The sequence below is a fragment of the Colius striatus genome, chromosome 2, assembly GCF_028858725.1.
Source record: "Colius striatus isolate bColStr4 chromosome 2, bColStr4.1.hap1, whole genome shotgun sequence".
Lineage (NCBI taxonomy): Eukaryota > Metazoa > Chordata > Aves > Coliiformes > Coliidae > Colius > Colius striatus.
In genome coordinates this window covers 70,048,935-70,073,417 of record NC_084760.1, presented here as the reverse complement: position 1 = coordinate 70,073,417, position 24,483 = coordinate 70,048,935, and the positions used below count along the sequence as shown (strand labels likewise).

Here is a 24,483-nt window from a genome sequence, read left to right as displayed (position 1 = left end):
ACTTCTACATAAGCATAACTTCCTCCATAATATTTTTCCCCCTTCTTTTATTAATACGGTTATCACTTCTAATAATGAGACATAGAAATAGATGAAGGTAACCATAGAAATGTAAGTAGTCTCTCCTAGCACCAGACCTAGGAAGGACCCAAAAGATACTGTTTCTCCCATGTTTCTTGCCCTGCTTTAGGCAGTTCCTAATCTGTTAAGGCTATCTACCATTACTTCGCAGCAGTATATCTCTTCTGTACTGACCAGGTCATTGGCCAAATGTTAACGCATTCCTACTCTTACCCAGCTTTCTCCAAAACAGGATATGAGTTCCCAAGGAGCTTGTCCTTTTATTTCCCTGTAAGATCTCCAAACAAGAGAAAAAAGGGATTCTGCAATCTTCTGTACCCTCCTCTGATGCACAGTGAGATACAATATTGCCCTTCATGTGCATCTCTTTCTCAAGGGCGTCTAAGATTGCTTCAAAATGAGCCTCTCTCTGTGGAGACTTCTGCTGCAAAATATGCTTTTTTAAAGTTGTTCCTGGGTCTTGTGACCTCCACAGTGATTCAGGCTCATGTAGTTACAGAGGGAATGTTATCGTGTTCCACTTTAATGGACAATGAACATTAAGTTCCAAGAGAGTGGTTTAAATTTATGGTTCTCACTCCATGATGTTCCTGTAAGCCTTGCCTTTGCTTGTGACCCTCTGATTCCCATGACCTTATCTCTCTAAAAAATGCTCCTTCTCAGCAGACCTCGGTCCTGTTCTTTCTTTCCTGTCATTATCCCAAATGCTCTGTTTTCTCCAATTTATTACCCCATGGTTACTCTGTTCTTTGATGATCCATCCACTGGAATGCTTTGTCATCTTAGGATAGAAGATCATCATGAGGGGCCCAAGGCATTACTTTCCTTCCCTCCTTTGCTAGAATGCTAGTGAAGAAGACACTAATTGCCTTTTATCTGTAAGTAGAACAAGTATTTGCAATCCTCTTCTCCAAAACTCCTCACATGTAGGCAGAAGTTTTCAAATATATCTGCATGTATAACTGTGAGCTGTTTTACTACTGTATGAACATAGACACTCGGGTCAAAATCTGTTTGGCTGTCTCATCTCATGATCAAGTATAGAATTATTCCTTAAGGTTTGTTATTTAGTAATCTGACCAGCCTGATGTTGGACAATTCAATGCTTTCTGTCATTTTGCTTCCACTATGCCTGATCTATGATTTTTCTGAAAACAGAATTCACGGTAAGGAAGCATTTTCTGATATATAGTTTTCATGATTTTGGCCTAGCAAGCAATGAAGTACCACAACAGTCTTTTGCTCACTGCTCCCCATCCACCCGTACCCTTGTTAAGATGGTGGAGGCCATCGTGAGATGGGAGGAAAAAAGATAACCAAGGATGTTGTGGATTGAGACAAGGGCAAGGAGGGCTTGCTGCCAATTATGGTTCCAGTCAAAACAGACTCCAGTGCTTGACTTAGACAAGAAAGTAAGGAAATTTTATTCTACTACCTACAAGAAACAGAACAGAACAAAAAGCAAAAAGAGCAGGATGATGATAAAATTACAACCAGCACTTTAAGATCTCCCTTCCCCATCCCTCCTTCCTTCCCGGGCCCAGCTCACTGCTCCTGAAATCTCTACCTCCTCCCCCCTCAACGGCTCAGGGGGGCAGGGAGTGGGGGATGTGGTCAGTCTCTCACAGATGGGCTCTGCCGCTTCTGTCTTCTCAGAGGAGGACGACTCCTGGCATTCTTCCTCTGGTCTGATACGGGATCCCTCCCACAGGATACTGTTCTTAACAAACTTCTCTGGTGTGAATTCTTCCCAACAGCTACAGCTTCTGCTCAAAAACTCCTCCTGCATGGGACTCCTCTGTGGCAATAGCATTCCAGGCACCTTATGCTGCAACGCTGCCCTCCCACAAATTCACAACCTCCTCTGGGCATAGTCACTACCCCTGGCATTGGATCTTTTCAGCTTCACCAGTCTTCTCCACAGGATACAGGGGGTTCTCTGCTCCAGCACACCTCTTCCTCACTTCTCTCGCTGACCTTGGGATTTGCATAGTCACTTCTCTCTCCTCCAACTCCTTGCACCACCGCCAACTGGAAAAAGAAGGAAGAACAGCAAGAAAGAACAGGAAGAACCCTCCTCTTCTGGCTTCTTCTTCTTAAAAAGTGATTGTGGAGGTGCCTAATTGGCTCAGCCCAGAAGTGGGTCTGGCTCAGAGCTGGGTAGAGTTGCGAGCAACTTCTTACAGGAGCCATCTTTACAGCCCCTTCCCCCTTACTAGAAACAGCTCCACAGAAAGCCATGACAATAGCTTCATGGCTTCTTTTAGTTATTTTGTTCTCCTAGTTATCCATACCTCAAACTCATCTGCATAATTTCTCCATCTGTTTGGTAATACTCTTCAGATACTTGAACTGAAGGCACTCCATATCATTGGAAAATGTTATTCAAATCTCCTTCCTGTTATCATTTAGCCAAGTACACAAGTTTGGTTCTTCCCTGTATCTCACTCCCTCTGTTCTTCTGATTTTTTTTTTAATTGTTCCACTCTGAATTCTCTCCAGTGGTGAATTTTCTGTGACATTTCTGATGGAAAACTTGGAGCCCAACAGAAATGGCATTTTAATGTCATGAATGTTTTTGTGGGGCTCTGGAGGTGTTCTAGATTTTAATTTAGGCTTTCCTTTTACTGTGGAGCTGCATTGCACATGCACATGTTGCCTCTAGGTTCTGCAGGTTTAGAAATATGTTTATGCTGGAGACATGAGATTTTAATGGGAGTTTGATTTATGGTGAAGGCAGTTGATAGTGTTCATGTGGGTAAGAAGTCACAGTTTGCTTAACTGCTTGTAGTTTAATTATCCATTTGTCAAACGAGGAGAAAGATATCTCGACTGGGTATCTTGCGGTATCTCTATGGACACGACTATGCTCTGACATAGTGGCGATCCAGCTAAGAGATTGTTTTTGTAGCACTAGTTATAGCCAGATATTCCTGAACCCAGCAGTTACCATCTTATGGGTTACGAAAATATGGAAGTCACAGGTAAAAATACAGCAAGTTCTGAATTGTGTACCTCACAGACCAGCACGCTGCTTGTCTCTAGTGGCAGTTTTCACCAAAATATGGAAGTAATTGTAAAATTGCAAGAAGTTGCTGGTGACAATAGTGGTGACTAGATACACAGCAATGTTTCTCTCTTTTAGGTAGGCAGAGTTATAGCTCGATCCTGGAGTGTCTTGTGCTCCTGTAATTTGCCAAATGCAAAACTTACCAAAAAAAGAAAAGTGAGCAGATGTTTACAGAAAGGTCAAAAGCTGTGTGAAAAGCCTGTGCGTAGCATTTCAGCTGCCTTCCCTCAGGTGGCTTTCTGCAGTAAACATTATGGAAATATCAGGACATACACTTTACTGAACAATCTGTAATCCTTAAACATTGCACTCTTCACTTGGCAGCTTTAGGATAGATGAAATACACCCACTCTTCAGTTGCGTCTGTTTTATGAGAGCAAGACTGGGCTATAAACCATGAAGACAAAGTCAGAAACAATATATTTTAATATCTCATATTTATTCTCTATATGTCTCTCATCATCAGTGAGTTTTCATTTACAGATATTTTTTCTTTAATTTTACAACCAAAGGCAGCTTTGACATTGATGATGTTTATTTATGAAACACGTTCCAGGGTATGTCTTCATTCCCCCACCCCCCCCACTCCCCGATGTTAAGGACCTGGTGTGAAAATGACCTGAGAAGCCAGCACAGGGATTCGCATTTTTGTTTCCCGCTGCTTTGGGGACTTTGTTTCCGTGGCATACTGGCGGAAATTACCGCAGCTGCTAGAAGAACTTAGAGCCCGCGTTTCCTAAACTCACGACGAAACCCTGCCGGCCCTGGGAGAAAGCCGTAGCTTCGGAAGAACCCGTCGGACGCCCAGAGCCACGCTCCGCTTGAGCGGCCCGAGCTCCTCACTCCACCAGCGACCCGCTGGGACCCCGATAGGCGGCTGGGTCTGTGCCACCAGCCCTGGCGCGCTCCCGCGCCCTGGCTTTGCTCTGCCCCCAGCGCCGGACTGTGGGAGCGAGCCGCGGGGGGTCCCGCCGGCGGGCGGAGCCGTGCTGGGGACGCCCCAGGGCACTGGGGCTCCCGCCCGCCCCCTCGCCCCCCGCTCGGCCATTGGCCGCCGCGCCGCACTCCGCCCGCCGCCGCGGCCCCGCTCCCCGCGCATATAGCAGTGGGACGGCGCCGCTGCCGTGCGAGCTGCCGGGATGGGCGCCGGGCGGAGCTGCGTGCCGTGGCCGCTGCTGGCCCTGGCCCTAGCGCTGCCCGCCGAGCCGCTGGCGCTGCTGCCGCACGGCGAGGAGCACGGCGATGTCTCTCTGGAGCCCGGGGACGATGCGCGCTCGGCGGCTCTGGAGTTGAGCACGGCGCTGCGCTTCTACGGCGCCGCCGTCCGCTCCCTCTACGTGAGTGTGGGGCCGGGAGGGCGCTGGAGGGTCACAGAGGCTCTCGCGGACTCCCCGCGGGGCTTGCGGCCTCTTGCCGTGGTGCTGACTGGCTTTGGGTTGGTGCGTGGTGGTGGTTGCTGGGTTTCACGTCGGTGGTGTGAGCACCATGGTCGGAGGTCGATCCAGAGAGCTTAACTGTTCCAGCTGTATTCAGTGCGGTGGCGAGTCCTTATTAATCCCTTTCTCACATTATGGTTGTTGCTGATTCTTTGCGATATGCACAGTGTGTGCTGAGAGGCAATGCAACGGACAGTTAAAGAGAATGCAACCGGAGTGAACGCCATCCTCAGGCGTTTTCTGTGCTCCCACATAGGCTATATGTCCAGCTATGAAACATATTCTTCTGTGTTTGTGGTCTGTGTTCTGTGTCTTTCAGCGTGCCAGGGTCAGCCTTTTAGCACCGAGAATGCTCTCAACCATTTAGTGTCTTAGGCACTCTCAGACGTTTGTTGCTTAAGGGTCTCTTGGGCAGGGGAAATCCACATCCAGAGCAATTGCAGACTTTGAGTTGCAGACAGACCTCAGCCGTTGTGCATGCCTCGTAGCAGAATCTGCATCCCAGGGTTGTGTGTGCATGTTTATAGCTAATGGATGATGGTTAGTATATGAAGGTGGGATTGAAAACAGATTGTCTGGAACAGATGTGCTCAAAAGTAGCCAGACAAAAAATGCTTAGAATGGCAGCATGCCTTCAGAACACTACAAGAGTGTTGGCTGTTTTATCATGTCTTTTCCCCTGAAGCTTTCCCTTCTGGCTGTCAGTTGAAGATGCTAACGTATTTAGAAAGATCTTAGTAGGGAAGGCCCAGTGTGTTTGGTGTGTTAATCTGATCAAGTAAAAACCAACTTTCCTGTCCAGATAAACCAATATGCTTTAGCTCTAAGGTGCAACTTGGGGGACTAATCTACATGGAGACATTTGGGAAACTAAATCTCCAGATGATTACAGGAATTCAAAATTTGGTGGAGTTCCCATGTACTTGAGTTTATTTTATGAATACTCACTGAAGATTTAACATGCATGTATTACGCTCAATTATATTAGTGCTGACACTTCAGTTGTGTTCTTTCTTCGTTGTCCTCACTGCCTCTATCTAGATAATTTTGGATTTCAGGATTTTTGAGGAATTCAAGTTATGCTCACGTGGAAAGTGGGCGTTATTAACTGAGACTGGTCATCAAGACAAAGTAATTCACAACTATTAATTGAAGTTCAGACTTCAGTTTGACCCTTAGTTCATTGTCTTGTCTTTCATGCTCAAAGTTTGGTCACTGATTAGCCTACCCAAGTAAAAAATACACTTTTTGAAGCACAGACGTACTCTTGAAAGATAGCGGGCTGTGTATCCAGTCACCAAGGAGAGAAGATAACAAGTAACAGCACAGATAAGTGACAGAAAGAGGACAGAGTTTTCAAAGAGCAGTAAATTGGTTAACACTATGTTCCTTTAGTTTAATGATCTTGTTACTTGTCCATGCCATAAAACAGAAATGGTTCTGGCTAGTTTTTGTCTGGAAGAATACTCATATATCAAGGCTATTCCAGAATCACTTTTAGGGTTCATTCAGCATGATTAGTCAGTACTAAGGATGAGCAATTTGAATATAGCCAGAGTCTGATACTGAATGGCATTTCAGTATCAATCTTCGTATGTGGAGGCTTTTAATCTGTCACAAGTATTGCAAAACAGGAGCACAGTACAAAGTGTATGGAGATATTAAAAGGAGAAGTATTCCTGGCAAGGAAATATCTTGAGCAGTCTTAAACGCACTTTCACAGTAGGCAGATTTATTGTATATGGGCAATGGGTGCTTGGTCAGCTCTATGCTGTTACTCAGTAAGCAGAATTTACCAACATATTACTAAATGATAGTAAATGTTCTCAAGCTGATAGAATTAAAATACAATATCAGTAGGAAGACACTGTAAGGCATAAAATAATTCCTAGATCAGATTTTGAGTCGTGATGAAATATGTCTTTCTGTATGGTTCATCCAGATAACATGATAAGCTCATTTTCATTTTTCAGTGCTTGACTTTTGCAAGTTTTACCTTCAATCAGCTAAAAGCCTGTGTGCATTCTCTCTTTTTTCCTAACAGTTGAGAAACTGAGTTGATTGAGTTAGCCCTATGTGTGAATAAAAAGGCAAAGAGTTCTGCAAAACAATTGTTTAGTATCAATTTGTCATAAGGTCCCCGGCAGCAAAACTTTTTTCTTTTAATAGAGAGAAATAACATAATTTGAAACAGACTTTCACATACTGTAATCTTTAATATGGTATGTTCCTATGCAAGATCTGTAACACTGAATCCTATCATTAACCCACTTGATCTATTTGCTTCAGTAGCTCACTTTTATTAAGGCTTTTTCAGTTTAACTGATGTGGAAAAGTTAAAACGTTAGGGATTGCTTTCTTCTAGGGAAAAATTAGAGTCCTTTAAGGCAAGCTTGGATCAATTTTTAATTGTTACTTTTATTCACTTTCTAAATTAGTTGTTGATCATGTTTGTATTAGAAAGTTGTTCTGCTTTTAGTCAACTGGGACTTCATTATACAAAGATATTTTAAAATTATATTATTTAAATATAAATATGTACATACTATAAATATATATATTTAATATATATATTTCTGTTCCTCAGAAATATTCAGGTCCTCAAAATGCCTAATGACAGAACATGGAAAAATACCTAATTTGTTTAAAACTTTGGGGTTTTTTTGTACACACATGATATGCTTTTTCTTTCAATAGAAGTATTTTGTACTTCCTTCCTACTTGTTTTTTCAAGGTGGGCCTATAACAGAGCATCCGTGATTTGTTCTGCTACAGACCATGAATGTATTTTAACTATGAGTGTAATCCAGAAGTTTAACATGCTGAAAATACATTTGTGTTAGTTCCTGTCAAGTTAAATAGTATTATACCCTAAAAGGAAAGATGTACCATACAGTTTGTCTTTAAACAAAGCTCACTTGAGGCGTTTTTTTCCACTTTCCCGTTTGACAGAATGATACTTTAATGAAACCTAGTACTTGTCCTGAAAAGTTCTCTTTATTTTGAGGTTCACACTTTAGCCTATCTGTGTGACCTTAAAAGGGACAGGGTAAAGTGAAATGATACTATTCACCATCTTTGTCAATGTAAATGTATTGTTAAATATGAAAACTAAACCCATTTTTTTCAGTAATGGTGAGTGTTCTTTCTCTAAACTAATAATCTCTTTGCTGGGTGAGAAGTTTATTTGTTTTCATTTAATGGCTTATGAGTTTTTTTTAGGTGACAGAGTACTTGCATCCAAACATTCCATTAACATTTAAAACTGGATGGACTTGTTTATGAACTACAAGCAAATGGAAACAGGATTGGCATTTTTGAATCCTCTAAATAAAATTATTTGTTGCATTTAATTTTTTTTTTTTAGCAAAATAGGAAATGAATAGTTAGAAGCATGGCCTTAATAGTTGAAGAGAGTCACATGTTAGATCATTTCTTCTAGCCTCTGCTTCGTTCTGTAGTATTAATTAGTCCTAATTGTATGTTCTCTCAATGTTATTTTAATCTCTGCCATAAATGGTGGACAATGCAGCCACAAAGTCTGCATGTACCAAATCTGATGAAGAGCATGGAATTTGTTTAAAATACTTCAAACACCAGTCATCTCTCATAAGAGGATTTGGAGTGGGAGTAGGGTGCTTGTGTACAAGAAGTGTAAGCAAGGAGAAGGAAAGGAAAAACTAATTTATGAAACTGGATTGTATCTCCTTGCTAAAGTCTTAGCAAGGAGACTGTAATGCCCTCCATCTTCCCTACTATCTTCCCATGGTATAGTATACTTGGTGGCTTTTCATTTTGAGGGTAAATTTTAGCTTTGCTTTACAGGATTACAAGGTGTTTTCCAGTGTACAGATGTTCTGGGAACCTGTCTGGACTAGATCTGTTGCATGTCTGCCTGCAATTGCAGACTCTAGACTGGGGTAACCCATGCTGCCTTTTTGGTTCTACATTCCTAAAATTCATAAATTATTAAAGGAAAAGTGATCACAATATTTAGCTACTTCTCATTTCTGACATAACTTCTCATCATTCTTGTACAGATTGTATACTGTTTATATCTCTTAGATATACTGTTCATGCATAAAGCCAACTTTCTATTTGCTACATGATCTTAAATTTTTAAGTATTTTTCACTGGGGCAACTAATGAAATTATACATCTGCAGACAATAGTCAGCATATGTCAAGCTATTTTTAAAGTAAATTCTGACATAGTGTGTGGACTAATTGCTAAGTTTAGGTAATGGTTTGTGCTAAACATTATCCAGTTACACACCAAGCTGATTGACTACTAGCCTGTGGAAACATAAAAGCCAGATTGGATACAAAGAAAAGTAGAGGAGACCTCAGGATATGAGTCACAAATCAGTGGAGTTCCATTTTAAGGGATTTTCTGGATGTTTATGTGTGTTAAGGGAAGACTTAATAGATATGTGAGCGAGATCCACTGAGGATGAATAATTGGTTAAATTACACGGAGTCCCTTGAGCTGAAAGTGGTTGGAGGCTGGTCAGAAAAGTAAGTGTATGCCCTTCTCTTGTTCTGCTGAATCTGTAACCTAGAAGTTATAGCTGGGGACAGGTTTGTGGTCTGAGTCACGGTAGCCATTCTGACCGTCTTCCAAGCATTCAAAAAGATTGTGTAATGTTGATTGGGTAATGTTGTGAATGCCTTGACAGTGTGAAAAGATCCAGCAGCAGTTTGTTACTGGACTTGCAAGAATCCTTGTGAGTTGGATAAATCTGTGGTAGATGGCAGTTTTAGTGTCATAGCTTGCAGTGCCAATTTTGGGACCTCTGTGGCAGCAGCTCTAGGGTGGTGAGTGCGTGGCTGCCTGCAGATAGTCAGATGTGTCCTGTTATCAGGTAGTCAAACACTTGGAGATAAATTTGTGTGTGCCTGATGCATACAGTGTCATACACATCTGGAGGAAAGGACTGAGAGAAGACAACTCCATGTGAGCAGTTTATGCACTCAAGGCTTCACACATGTAGTCTGTTTTGCTGCTTCTGAGCGTGTTAGCTCTGATTTGCCAAGGGAATTTGGCTGTTATATTGGCAAACGTGCCACATTTTGGCATGTACCCTGTATGTATGCATATATATGTGTACTTACTTAATTTTTAGTCAGAGGCAACTGGCTGCCAGTCATCATCTCATTGACCAGTTAAATCTCACTGGGCCTTCTGTCTTCTAGCCTTGATAACCTCTGGTATAGGAGCTGTGCTCACAGCATATTTTAACAGTAAGTAGCAGCATATTGCAGTGAGCCTTTCACAGTAGCAGAGAGGATGATTATAGTGAAGGAGGATGTTTCCACTATATAACCATCCTCCTAGGATGTTATAGTGAATTGAAAATTAGACAGAGAAATCTGTACATCTTCACAGAAGACTCACCCAAGCTATTACAATATTTAAGCATGGAACAGTTTTTTTTGGATGAACATCTATGTGCAGATGAGTTCTTTGCTCAGAAGCCTTATCTAGCTTCTGAGGCAGTGCTGTAGTAGCAGGGAAAGCTTGGCTGACCCACTTGTACCCTGACTCCCTAACCAGATTTTCTTGTGGATGACATAGCCTGTTGTGTCACCACTTTTATGGGTGTGTTGTCCAAGAAAGAGCAGTTCAGTTTTTCCTTCCCCCTCCTCCCTGCTTTTTCTTTTTTTCATTAACATCAAGCTTTCGTAGGAGTGGGCAGCTTTCTCAACAGTCCAGATTAAGTATCTTCCTCTGTCTTCATGGTAGAGGTCCAGATTCTTTGACACAGCTTCTCTATAGTCCACTCTGCTTTACAACAGGTAAGAATTTAGCTCACTGGTTGACAAAAAAGTAACCATTGCAAATACTTGCTTCATCTTTACCATCCCCAGTCATGCTGTTGTAAAACTACTCTTCAGGAGAGTAAGAGGTAAAAACAAGAAGAGCTTTTGGTCATCTGAGAGAGACTGTACACAGTTCTTGATGGGTTCACAGAGAGATTGCACTGGCTTTTTGTCCGAGAGACTTGGAAACCTGTGAAATGTGGTGGTTGTGTATGTCTTTGCCTGAAATTTAAATAGCTAAAATCTTTATCTAAGGAAAAAGATTGGTCTGTCTGTCAAGTAGACCTCTGGTTTTGGGCAACTGAAATCCCAGGACTCATGACATGGGATACAAAACAAAACCTTGAAAAAATTCAATTACTTTAGATAGAAAAGACTGATTTTTGATTCAGTTTCTTTTGGAAATACAATGAAAGTATCACAATCCAGATCATATAGGTGTGAGAGACTGTTTTATAATATCTTATATTTTATAATCTCATAACTTCCACCTTTTTATTAGGTTGCCACTAATGGGATTATTGCAGTGAATGAACCTTCAAGTGAAGAAGAATATCTTGGTCAATTCCCAGTCAGTTTTGGGGTTATTGCGCCTTTTATGGCTGACCTGGACACATCAGATGGACGTGGAAATGTCTATTACAGAGAAGATTCATCCTCAGGCATCTTGCAACTTGCGTCAGACTATATCAAAAGTGGTTTCCCTGAATCTGCTTTTGATCCCAGCAGTGTTGTCATTGTTACCTGGAAACTTGTGGCTCCTTATGAGGCACAGGGAGAAGACCATACTTTGGAAGGAAAGGTGAATGTTAATGAGAGCTTTAAAACATCTTGGAGACATGTTCAGCTGAAGTGTATTGATGTAACCTATTGCTTTGAAGCCTTGAATTTCTTTGGGTTAAAATGAATCTTACACAGTTAGGAATGTATTTGATTGTTGAAAAGGCTGTAGCAAAATAGGAGTTTCTAGAATTTTAACTTGATTTGTGTTTTTCAGTATTTTATTCATTCAGAAGAAAATTCTTGGATCCATGTAGCTGATTTCTTTGCACTTCCTGGCAATTAACTTTTAAGTGTGATGTGGTAATAAGTGAAATAGTAGGATATCTTGTCCTCCATATGTGCAATATAATCCAATTGGCTTGCATTTTTCAACAGATTGCTAAATCATCTCGACTTAAAACTCCCTAAAGTCTGATAGTTATGTGGATTAACAGGAACGTCAAACTGTGTGTCTCTTCTGAACAGAAGATATTATATTCACAAAAAGGTCATTGAATGAAGAAGTTGTTAGAGGTTAATTTTTGTATTACTTACAAACCATTTTCCATTTTTAAAACAGATGGTATCCTGCAAAGATATGTACCTTTGTGCACCATAATTATCCCTGCTGATGAACCTGCTCACAAAATCTTACTTTGTCAAAGATTAATTTTTTGTGCCTAACTTGACACAAGTGTTGTGTTCACAGTAAATAATTCTGCACTCTAGTAGCAACAAATAACTGACGGCCTTTAAAGTATGTAGGAGTGTTCCTCCGGGATACTTGCAACACTTGAGTTCTTTTTTAAATTGTCTCTTTGCAGAATTTTTCTATTTAGTCTAGCACATCACTTTTTATTTTAAGGAGATGATCTAGCATCCTATGCATATGACAGAACTTAGAATTGTTGTGTTTTAGATGATCTCTCTGAATATTTCCTAACAGATTTAACTTACCTTTGATAATATTTTCTTTTTCATATTTATGCATGCTAAAGCTAAAACTGCCTTAGCAAAGCATAAGCTTGTGTAGTATTGATTTCTCCTGTAAAGTACATGATATGTTACGTGTGATGGACATTCTGACTTTAATTTTGTGGGTTTTTTAAAGTTTTTCTGTTTTCTATCTTGACTATTTTTCCATAAGTAAATAGTTGTTATTTTTTTCCACAGAGAAACACATTCCAGGCAGTTTTAGCTTCTTCTGACTCCAGTTCCTATGCTATTTTCCTTTATCCAGAAGATAGTTTGCAGTTCTATAGCACATACTCCAAGAACAAAGATGAAAAGATTCCTGCTATGGTTGGATTTAGTCAAGCCTCTACAAACTACTACTTTTGGGAAAAGCCAGGATCCTACAATGTCATTGCTAATGATGAGGACAGCATTAGAAACCTGCACAAGTATGCTTTTTTTGTTTAAGCTACTCAAGGAAGCATCAAAGAGTTCCATATTTTTCTTAATTGTAGCATGAGACAATGTGAAATAAGAAGATGCCATTAGACAGTGCATGAGACATTGCAAAGTTTGCCACTAATAAATGCCCACCTTCTTGAGGAATAGGAGGGTTTTGGTCTAATTTGTCAAAAGTCCATGGTGTCATTGTCACTGGTAGGAACTGTTGTATACTTAGCCCTCTGAAAATAGAACACCTTAAATCTTTAACCCTTTATAGTCTATCCTGGGTTCACTATTTAAAAAAAGAAAGTGAACAACAAGGAAAAGGAATGAGTTAGAAAGTTCTAGTAAGTGTTAGTAAGGTCCTTGTGGCAAATATCTCCTGTTCCCATCACTTTGGAGACAGGAAGGCTAGAAAGTCTCAAGAAGAGAGCTCTGGATATGAAGAAAAAATGCTATCCCAAATGTCAGGGGTGGTTTATAGCTGAGTAAACTGTACCTGTAGATAAGTAAGATAATTCATCAGTTTTGTCCCGATATTTCTCAGTGAAGGATAACATTTTGTGTAGACTAGAAATACCACACAACTTGCACTTGATTGTTTTGATCTGGCATATGCTTTTCTTCTTTCAGAAGCAGCAATGCTGGGGAGCAAGGTGTCTGGGTGTTTGAGATTGGTAGCCTCTCTGACAGCATTGTGCCTGCCAAGATCAGCAATGTTTTGAAGAGCTTAGAGTCCAGTGAACAAGACCAGGAGACGACTTCAAAACCATTTACATCAGACTATGGCTCCACTGAAATAAGACAGCAGTACGTTACCAGTAGTGTAGGCAGCACAGAAGAGGATCAGCACCACGTTACATATAGTGTTCCACAGCTAGCTGCTGAAGACTTTCTGACTCCATATCTAGATATAATAGGAACACCTTCAACTGAGTCTTTTTATAGTCATCAAGATTTCCCGACAGCAAAAGCTCCACCTCGCCAGTTCCAGGTCCAGCAGTTTCCCCCACAGCAACCCCAAGTCATAGATGTAGAAGAATTTGATGAAACTGGCATAGGTAAGGTCTTTTTTTACAGCTTGGGTCTTTTTAAGATGGGTAGGCTGCAAAAAAAACAGGTACACAAGAGACTGAACTACTAGAGAAAGAATCAGTTCCCTTCTCATTACCTTCATATATGAAAATCTGGGCACATTTAATAAGTTGTGTTATTCATGAAGATATTTTGGATATTACCTCAGATTTAGGTTTTGCCACATTCCCCATTCAAGCTTAAAGGAGAGCACATTTACAATGTGTTTGCGGACCCTGAATCACTCCAAATGTATAGAGCTGACACTTCAGGAACTGATTTCCCCACATCTCTTTTGCTCAGGACTGTTGTTATAAGTATGATCTCAACTTTAATAACTACATTAAGTGGCTATTCCTAGTAAGAATTTTATAATCAGTTCTACTGAAACCTAGCTTTTTTCCTTTCATATGTAACTGAATACAGGCGATTTAATAAAGTTTGTGAATAGTAATTGTTGGCTTAGGTTACATGGCCACAAGTTTCCCAAGGACGAGATAGTGATTTGAACTCCCGAGGAGGTGTTTCTAGAAAATTAAAAACAGTTTGATTGTGTCCCAGATGTTATTTACTTCTCAAGGCAGATGTGAGAATTGCTATCTTCACAAAATAATAGGGTAAACTAATTAGGATTACAGGGTGAATCAGTTAGTTCCTAGCCCTGAGTACCATATTGATATATTTTGTTCTGAGGTTGGAAAGGTTCCTTATTGCTTTGGTTTGGAAACAAGTACAAGTTAAAATGACTGTATTTTTAGTTTCACCAAGGCAATTTAACTGATGTGTTTTAATATAGCTCCGATGAAGTCGATACACTTAAAGTTTTCTAACATCTGCAGACCTGATATTTTCTGCAAAATAGCAGACTGTAACTTGCTTATTGCAAGGTTAGCAAAAATCAATTGACATTGTGAGAAAATGAATAAACAAATTGAGTGAGTGTAGAGATATTTTTAAACTAAACCAAAGATATGTGAATACATTAGTAATTACATGAAGTATAAGTGTCTGGTCTTATTTTCTACAGTGTTTCGCTATCACACAGATGTCCAACAGACCTGTTCTAACAACCGCCACCAGTGCTCTGTTCATGCTATTTGCAAAGACTATCCCAATGGATTTTGTTGCAGCTGTATTGCTGGTTACAAAGGAAATGGCAGACAATGTGTAGCAGAAGGTAACTTTTTGGAAAATTACATCCATAAGCATGAGTTACCCACAGCATTCTTGAATGAGGTGACTTATTTTCAATACTAAAACGAAAGTGCTTAAGTACTTTTTGAAAGACTTACCACTGAGATATCTTGAAAGGTATTTAAAGAAGTGAGCTATATGTTTTTAAATAGTGTGGGTTTTTTGTATGAAGCAAATTGTTTGAAGTCATAAATTATATGCATTATGCATTTTCACATGAATTTCTAGAAAAAATAGTCTTGTCTAACTAACATAATTGTAAGATAACGTAACATGCAGTGTTTTTTTGCTAGAATTAGTCCTGAAATTCCAATGTGCTGTAGTCTGATACGGTCCTCACACCAGAAATGTCAACTCAAAGGAGATGAACAAATTAACTTTGATCATCAAACTGAAGAGCATGGCTCCCCTTTGTCTGGCTCTTAAGCTTCTTTACCAAAGGACTAATCTGCCAGATTTTTGTGAGATACCAGTTTAAACTTTGTTCCTGTGTAAAATCCATAAAGGAATTTCTTATGTATACACTTGTAATCCTCATAGTGACTTGACTCACAGTATAGATGCATTTCAACAACTAAAATAGCTGACTGCAGACTTTGTGTTTTATGAGGCAGCAAAGCAAACCCATCTACTTAAATTCAGCTTTATTAACTGAGAGCCTCTGGAGAAAGAAAAGAAGAATTTGATGATAATGAAATTGAATTCGCATGTAGGAAATTAAATACTGAAGAAAATGAGCAATCCAAACTGGCTACCTCTGTAAAACATGGACAGTCAATGGTCAATAGTTTTGAGTCAAGAAATATGATAGCTTAGAACAATAGGTCAATTACTCTTAACATCTAGTGGCGTTAGCCTTCTAATAGGAAATGAACAAATTTGCGTTCAGTCAGTATTGATGTGAAGTGTGATTTTTGGATTTTTTTTTTTCAAAAGAAGTTTCGGTGTGCTACTTACTGTCAGAGAGACTGTAACAGCTTAGTTTGTTTATGTCCTTGCAGACAAAATTGTTAGGATAAAGGGTATCTCTTCAGGCAATTTTGGCCACTTAGTCATCTGTATAATGACAACACACACATACACACAGGTACATATGTATGTAAGCCAATTAACACACTGTTTGTAGGCACTTTCCTGTCTACTGAATTCTGTGAGGATTCGTTTGCTGCAATTGATTTCAACGTTGATATCTTTGAGCATAGTGAGCACTCTGAACACATTCCTTAGACAGTATGTGAAAACTGTCATTTTGTTCTGATGTATTGCATTGATTTGCTAGGTTCTCCTCAGAGAGTCAACGGGAAAGTCAAAGGAAGAATCTTTGTAGGAAATAACCCCATTCCAGTTACATTTGAGAATACTGATCTCCACTCCTATGTTGTGATGAACCAAGGGCGTGCCTACACTGCCATCAGCACACTCCCAGAGACTTTGGGATATTCTTTACTGCCTCTTGCCTCTATTGGAGGCATCATAGGATGGATGTTTGCAGTGGAACAAGAAGGATATAAAAATGGATTCAGTATTACTGGTAACTTCTAAATTAACTAATGTTCAAAAAATGTACTATGTTTTCCTCTGACTTAAAAAAATGTTTCTTTAGAAGCAGTATAGGATGAAAATATATTTATTCTTAGCTGTAAATTTCTTAGTAGTCAAATATCTCACCATTTGTCTTGTTTATGATTTGTAGATATTGGGCTTTTAAATTTACTGTCAGTGCACAAGCATGCACATGCTCCTTTGGCCAGTTCCTGTGCAAGAAAGCTTATGATCTGATGATCTGATTTTTCTTGCTAGAGTGTACAGAGCTACTGACAAAAACTGCCTCTATATCTACAAGAGATCTAATGGTAATATGCCTGATTGTATCAACAGAGAAAAAAAGGAATGAAAATCTGACCTCATGAAGGTCTGAAATTCTTAACAGAAGCAATTCCTACAAGAGATGCAAACAATTCTGTTACCTTACTTGAGGAGATACCCAGTTCCCAGTTACAGCTTTCCATAAGAGGCCAAATCTCATTGTTTGTGCACATGAATTTAAGTTGTAGATCCAGTCTGTTCTAGGAGAACATGTGTTTCTTTTTAAATTTTTATCCTTTACAACCCCATATTATGAATGTAGTTGAACATAGCTTCTTAGTGTGTGGTTTTTTTTTTATTTGGTGTGCATGAAATTTGTTCTGGAATGTATAACATACATTTCACTTGGTTTTCATTTGGAAACAGATGTACTGGATTTAAATTTATATTTTTTTAACTCCCTGTGTTCCTAAGGGAGGTTTTATCTAAAATGTACTTTTCCTTTGCCATTTTAACTGTGTTTTTAATTTAAAAAACCCTACTTCTTCAGGCTTATTTGCAATTTCATGTATTCAGTGCTTAAGAAAAGATAATTTCCTTGCTATATGCAACGATATTATCAGTATACATCTGGAAGTTATTTCTGTAGAAACCCAAAAATTTAGATCAAAGCCTTCAAAAAATAGTAATTTATATCTTATCTACTAGAAGTAATGCTTTGGATAGAAGGATTCAGAAACCACTATTGGATGGTTTAACTAGTGCTATTTCTTTAGGTGGCGAGTTTACACGGCAGACTGAAGTAACTTTTCTTGGCAACAATGAGAAGCTGGTTATAAAGCAGAAATTCAGTGGAATTGATGAGCATGGTCACCTTACTATCAGCACAGAAATGGAAGGCAGAATACCTGAAATCCCATCTGGTGCATCAGTTCATATAGAACCATATACTGAACTCTATCACTATTCTAGTTCTGGTAAGTTTTGCTAAGAATGAAATTACAAGTAAGTGCATGTTCTCAGAGCAGAGAATAAGACAATCTGAAAAACGTTATTCCCTTGTTAGTGAGTGAACTTAGGACCATTCAGTTTTTAGAAAGTTGCTTTTTGCATCTTAGGAACACATCCCAAAAGAAGGTAGATTTTGAGTGGGACAGTGCAAGTATTTCTAGCCTTTTTATTTTAAAAAGTGAGTTTCATTTTCTCAGAACTGATGTTTGCAAAACACTCTAGATTTCCCTGTTAATTGGGTGTACTTGACACTGTTGATGACAGTCGTACAAGTCACAAAGCTTTTTTTGTATGGCTCTTCAATAGGAGATACACTGACATACATCTTTTTGTGGTAATGGTATTAAACGGGCTTTGGTCTTTTCTGACAAGACTATACTAACCAGTTATTTACCAGGATGTGTCATGCAAACTGCATTGCAGTGACCATGCCCTGTGGTGTTAAGATGCATTTGTCAGTATTATTTGAGCTGATTTTGAACAATTGACCATAAAATTAGGAGCCTCTTAATTCCCTTATCGATTTCCTCCATTGTTTCTTTAGTACTTTTCTCCTTCTCTCTTCCTTATCTCAGATTTGGTAAGAGAGCCATTCTTCATTTCACTGTTTACAGGAGAAACCCCCTTTTTTTGCCTTCCTCTTCCTGGATAAAATTATGAGTGTTTCAACACAGCAAAACCAAAGTGAGGTTGGAGAGTTGCTGCTAACCAGCCAACCCAGCTGCCAAAGAGCAATAAAGAGGAAGTGGCCTGTGCTGCACCCAAGTGCACAGGAATACTGGACAGAGTACATTTTACTTCAAGTGCACACTTTGATTGCTAGAGATAGCTGAAAATGGTGTAGTTATGTCATCACCGCCTTATATCCACTGATATCTGGCTTTAGTAGTGGTGATGAACCCCTCTTGCTGCTTTACTTGTTGCTATAGACTTGGAGGAGAAGGAGCTGGAAGCAGCAGGAAGCTTGTGCTTTGTGCTGGGTATCATCAGAGTTTTGGAGGAGTTATTTGGGCAGTGTGTGCTCTGTAGAATGCCTGCCTTCTTGGCAGAGATGCTCTCCCCTTGGAGGCTGGAAGGTGACATCCTTCAGGCTGGATTTGATTTACCAGTACTCAAATAGCTATTCTTCTATGCTATGCCATGGCATATCTGATAGACTGTTATTTAGCAGAAACCCAGCTTTTGCCAAATGTTGCAAGTCGATTGAGATAGGCGTGTTCTGGTGTCCAAATGAAAAATAGTGGAGTTTTGAGGATCTTTCTGTTGGTGAAAGGATCCTCTGCTTTGAGGAGTTTTGGTAAAAACTTTTCAGTATATAGAAAACTCTGGCGAAGTATACAGGAGCTCTCGCAGCCTTGCATCTTCTTCACGACTCCATTAAAACCTAAAGCCAGTAGACTACAATGAACTAAAAGTGGGTGTAGGTTACTGCTGAGTTTTCCGAGTTTAATTTTTCCTTTCTTTACCTGGAAATCCACAAAGTAAGGCCAATTTTTAAAATATGTCAAGCTAAATTATAGGACTTATTCCTCAAGACTGTGATACCTGAGAACAGAGTAAGCCTAATCAGGTGCCAGTCCCTTTGTATGGAAATGCATCCACTTTCATAGCTTCCTGCCTTTACATTTTTCATTTACAATACTCAGCCTCTATCCAAAGTCTACAGATAACATTTGGCAGAGTATTTTGCTCTCTGTTCTGATCAGTGTGATTGCTGCCATGTTGCAGTAATCACTTCGTCATCCACGAGGGAGTACACAGTGACCGAGCCAGAAAGGGATGGGATTGCTTCCACGTACACGGGTGCCTACCAGTGGCGACAGACCATCTCCTTCAATGAATGTGTTCATGACGAGTCTCATCGTGTTGCTTCTGCAACTCAGCAGCTCTCAGTGGACAGTGTGTTTGTCCTGTATAACCAAGAGGAGCAGATCCTGCGATATGCTATGAGTAACTCCATTGGCCCAGTCAGTGGTATGTATGACATTGAAGTCTTTCCCTTTCTCTTTTGTGAGTAATTAAGGGCACACTTTTACAATTTTTAGCCTTATGTCGCTGGGTATTAATGAGTTAAATTAATCTACTATGTTAGTACAAGTCCAGGTCCATGAATTAAGAGGAGAAATGGGACTGCTGAAAGTTTCTGGTTTTACCTGGTAGTATTGAGGTTATTCTCTCCTCTTGAAATTCAGTGGAGCTGGTATCTAATTCCTTGAAACACTCTGAATATACCACCTATATTGTATTGCTGCTCAGACCTATGGACTGCATCGTTCACCTAGCTTGTAGTTCCTCCGTTAATGATTTTTTTGTATTGTCAGAGCAAAGGACGAAAGCGGGGAATAAAATCTGCCATTGAAACAGCTAGTTTCTTGAAACCTGACATTTTGTCTTTGATAGGCAGCCTATGAAGTACATATTTTTTTTAGGACGAGCTGTCCAATTTTGTCTCTTTGCAAAAAGATCAGAGAAAAAACAAAGGAGCAATTTAAAAACACATACCAGATATACAACAAAAGACTGCTCACTTTTTTCTGTTACAAAATGAAGTTCTACTAATTGAAATGGATAAACCAAGCTGTTAAGAATTGCATTTTGGGTCTAGTGACAGTGACTGGAAGGTGCATTATCATTGTCAGTCTTGCTCTGTAGAGAAGGTTTTGTGCCTTCTCTTTTAGCTCAGCAGTCCTTTGCACAAATAGCAAAGAGTACAGGTGCTCTTAGCATGTCTGAAACTCATGTCCTGCATGTCACCTGCAAATTCCCTTCATCCTGATGCAAAAACCATTCCCTTTCACGTGTATTAAACCCAACCTCTTTCTGGGCCTTAGCTGAGTCCTATTGCTTGGAGTAATCATGGCTTATTATGGTCTCTCCTGTCAGATGGTTCTGCTGATATTAACCAGAATCCCTGCTACACTGGCACCCATAACTGTGATACCAACGCTATATGTCGTCCAGGAACTGGAAACCATTTCTTCTGCGAATGTTTGATTGGCTTCCATGGAGATGGAAATGTTTGTTACGGTATCAGAAAATCTCCTTACAAAATGACAGCTAATGTAGAACTTGTTTTGCTTGAAATGTATGGACCCTCAAGACTAGCCGTTCCAGCAAAATGAACCGCGTGGAGAGGCTGGGTTTGGGCAAGATAGGTTAGAGGTACCTGATTTATCTCAGTAATCAAAGTAAACAAATTTGACTGTCTTGAAGGGTCAAACTTGGATATGTTTTACTAGTCTGCCAAAGCACCTTTCCCTAGCCAGTTTGTCTGTTTATAAAGCCTGGGAGAAATTTAATGTAATGCAAGTTCTGGTTAAAACGAGTCAACTAGGTTAAAAGTTATTGAGGGAGATGAAGAGGTTCCACTTAAACTTAAGGAAAATCTTCTTTACCATAAGAGTGAGGGAGCCCTGGCACAAGCTGCCCAGGGAGGGTGTGAAGTCTCCTTCTCTGGAGGCTTTCAAAACCTTACCTGGAATTGTTCCTATGTGACCTGATCTAGGTGGACCTGCTTTAAGCAGGGGGTTGGACCTTTAGAGTTGCTTTCCAACCCCTCTGATTCTGTAAATGGTATACACACATGCATACAGAGCACAGATACGTGGAACCCGTTGAAATAATCTTGTTTCAAGATTGGCTTTGAAGTTCCCTTCTGTTCAAGGAGACTTTTATTTCTCAGCTCTGTATTCTTAATGTATTTCGGTTTTGGTTTATAATCAAATAACAGCACAAATACTTGTTTTCAAGAGGTAAAAGTGTGTATTAATGAAATATGCATAACCCCTATTAGTTAAGTGAGCTGTGTTTTTAATAAAAAACAAAACAAAATACAGCCTTCCCCTTAACTGCAGTTGTTAACTTGCAAATGACAACAACAGCATCACACTCCTCTGGTGCTGTTGCTTGAACAGTAGGGGATTAGAGATGTGTACGGATAATGAAAGGGGAAGCCTTTCCTGAAGTTAATGGTCCCCTAGTAGTCATCACTGCTTCTGATCACCTTGTAGTCTGCATTTTCTTTATCAGTGGCTCATGAATTTCCTGTCCCTTCCCTTTATGACTCCGTTATAGAACCTCATTTGTGTTTTTCTGGTGGAGGTTAGCTGAGGACACAGTTACCTGAAAACGTCCTTTCAGGTTCCTAATATCTCTTAAGAGATACGGTCTATACAAGATGTGATTTAAATACATAAGCCTGCTATTATTCAACAGTTGCACAGTTTCTGGTTTTGGTTTGGGTTTTTTTTTTTTTCTGGCATCAATATTAAATGCATCTTTGTAATAACTGGAATCCTTATAATATTCTAGATGTTGATGAATGTTCAGAGCAACCAGCTCTATGTGGCAGCAATGCAATCTGCAATAACCAGCCGGGAACCTACCACTGTGAGTGTGTTGATGGATACCAGTTTGCAGCAGATGGGCAGACTTGTGTTGGTGAGTTTCACATTTCTTAAAAACCACAGACAGCTTTTGGGCTGTGATTCATCTCACAGAGACAGAAATCAGAGCTCAAAGATCTGTGCTGACTTCTAACATGAGTTGAATTTAGGAGTTAATGTTGCAGTTAGTGATTAACAATCCATTAGGTAACTGAAGAAGGTGCCTCAAGTACTTTGTTTTTATTTCATAAAAATTCCCCATTCATAGTGCTTCAAAATAAAAAGGGGAAATTATTATTGAGTGCATTGATCCTTTGTATAATATTACCTTTAGATTTCACATGGTAGTAAAATTCAAATTTGTAAAAGAAGAATTAAAGTGAGCACTTATTAAATTGTTGGTATTTTACAACATCTCACTTGAGGTAAGGCTTTTTCTGCATTTTCTGTAGTGCTGTGCTTTGTTTTTTTGGGGTTCTGGGTTTTGTTTCTTTCTTATCTCTAAATTAGATTTAAAAGATTAGATTTTAGTTACAGATTCATCCCTTGGATAAGGAAGCTTGCAGGTTTTTAAACAAGCGTATCTTGAATACTGCAGGCTTGTTCTGAGAAGGACTTACAACTACAGATCCTTTTACTGTTCAAGTCCTTGAAATTTGGAGGAAATCTAGTTGGTTTGTTGATGGAAAATTAAAACTTCAAAATCAGTAGTTGTCACAGGATTTTTTAAGATTTAATTAAAAAACTTCTCTTTTCCTGGAGGAAGCTTGAGTTAATTTGTGCTTGGTGGACTAACTAGGGATAATTTTCTTTTTACTCTGTTTTTCACTGAAGTTGTAGAAATTCCATTTGGTGGTTGTCAGAATTACAAGATAATGGTGTGATGTGTGTATTGAAAGTGAATTTTCTCTATTAAAAAAAAATCCCATGAGGTTTACCCTCAAGAACATTCAACTGACTGTTCTGGGTGGCATTTATATTGCAAATATCAAAAGCTAAATAAAAAAAGTCTATAAATGGCAGATAACAGAGTGGTAATGACCCCACCTTTAGAGGTGCAACTGTCAGGATAGGATATAGATTAGATTTAATTTTTTTTTCAGTTAGAAATTTTTCCTTGTTTGTAACCTGACAGTAATTCTGTACTGACAAAACCTATACACACTCTTTCAGTATATTTGGATTGGCTCCTGTTTGTTTTGGAAATAACTGTTAACAGTTGAGGATTACATTTGTGTCATGACTGCTTTCTGAGGGAAGCTTAGTTACCCTTTGACCAGCTAATGTATACAGAGCTTTCCTCATTATAGCTGAGATGGTTGTTCAGCAAAGACTGAGGAGCTTTCATCTTACATCAGAAAGTTGCATTGTTTCTCTTAAGTGTGTGACTTTGCATGCTGTGTACTACATTCCATCATGAGCCCAATTTTCTGCTCCAGTAAGAATTACCAGTTGCATCTGCTTTCAGTGAACCCTAAGTCTCTCCTTTGTTGCAGAACTGTTAGAAAAAAGCAACTTCCCAGAGGACACTGGAAAGGATAGAGTTATACGTGGAAGAGCGGCTTTATGTTCTTTCTGTTATGTCCACCACTACCCTTTTGTCAGTTGGACTTGAAAGGGAGTATTCTTCTCTCCAGCCATGACTTCACTAGCTTCTCTCTACTACTATCTTAGGAAGCTGATGTTTCACACTTCTAATAAGTGCCAAGTAATGTCTTTCCCAGCTTGAAGGACTGCAGTTTGATCCCTTCTATGAAAAACAAACTTTGCATCTGTAAGACTGAACAAGAAGGAAGAACTCTAGTTTTCCAACAGATTGAAAATAAAGGTCATGGTAATACTGTTCCCTTTTCCGCAAGGGAGGATTTTATAATCTACAAACAATTTGAACCCCAGAAGGGCAACAGCTACCCTCTTTGTGCTTTTTCAGGTTGCTCTGGGATACCAGCTTTTTTTAACTTAGCTTTTCTGGATCTGCAGCTTTTCCATAGCAGCTGAGTGACTCACTGGAGATCTTTAGAAGAGTGTTGTAAATAAATCCCATTCTCCTCTTTGTAGGCTGAATAGGAGGACTTGGGGTCTCCCATTGAGCTCCAACTCCAAATCTTATGCATTTATAATGCAGTTCTGAATAGATTATTTTGTAATCTAAACTTTATTTCATCAAACAGAACATACAAGTGATTCTAACAATGATGTCATCTGCTCCAGATTGATAGGAAAAATTACGTTTTCAGATCTATCTCTGGTGGCAGATTTCTTTTATTTCCCTGACAATACTGTGGTAGTTTCCATCTTTGTATTGTTATGAGTCTCATCTTGCCTGTCAGCTCCTCATAAGAACTGTGTAAAAAGTGCCTTGATACTGTGATGAAAGAGTCTCATCTTGATGCCCTGTCAACTCCTTATAAGAACTGTGTAAAGAGTGCCTCAGTAGACTGTTA

General features: G+C 39.5%; 1 protein-coding gene across 1 annotated transcript in view; it reads left to right on the top strand.

The window, feature by feature from the left end:
* Positions 1-4,290: 4,290 nt before the first annotated feature.
* The window catches only part of NID1 (nidogen 1), a 50,987-nt gene continuing 30,794 nt past the window's right edge, over positions 4,291-24,483 (top strand). The window contains exons 1-10 of the mRNA XM_061991034.1: positions 4,291-4,488; positions 10,912-11,211; positions 12,345-12,574; positions 13,203-13,630; positions 14,671-14,820; positions 16,117-16,368; positions 17,420-17,620; positions 19,383-19,628; positions 20,538-20,681; positions 21,966-22,094. Of these exons, the coding sequence (XP_061847018.1) occupies positions 4,291-4,488; positions 10,912-11,211; positions 12,345-12,574; positions 13,203-13,630; positions 14,671-14,820; positions 16,117-16,368; positions 17,420-17,620; positions 19,383-19,628; positions 20,538-20,681; positions 21,966-22,094 (2,278 nt within the window). The remainder of the gene's footprint in view (positions 4,489-10,911; positions 11,212-12,344; positions 12,575-13,202; positions 13,631-14,670; positions 14,821-16,116; positions 16,369-17,419; positions 17,621-19,382; positions 19,629-20,537; positions 20,682-21,965; positions 22,095-24,483) is intronic.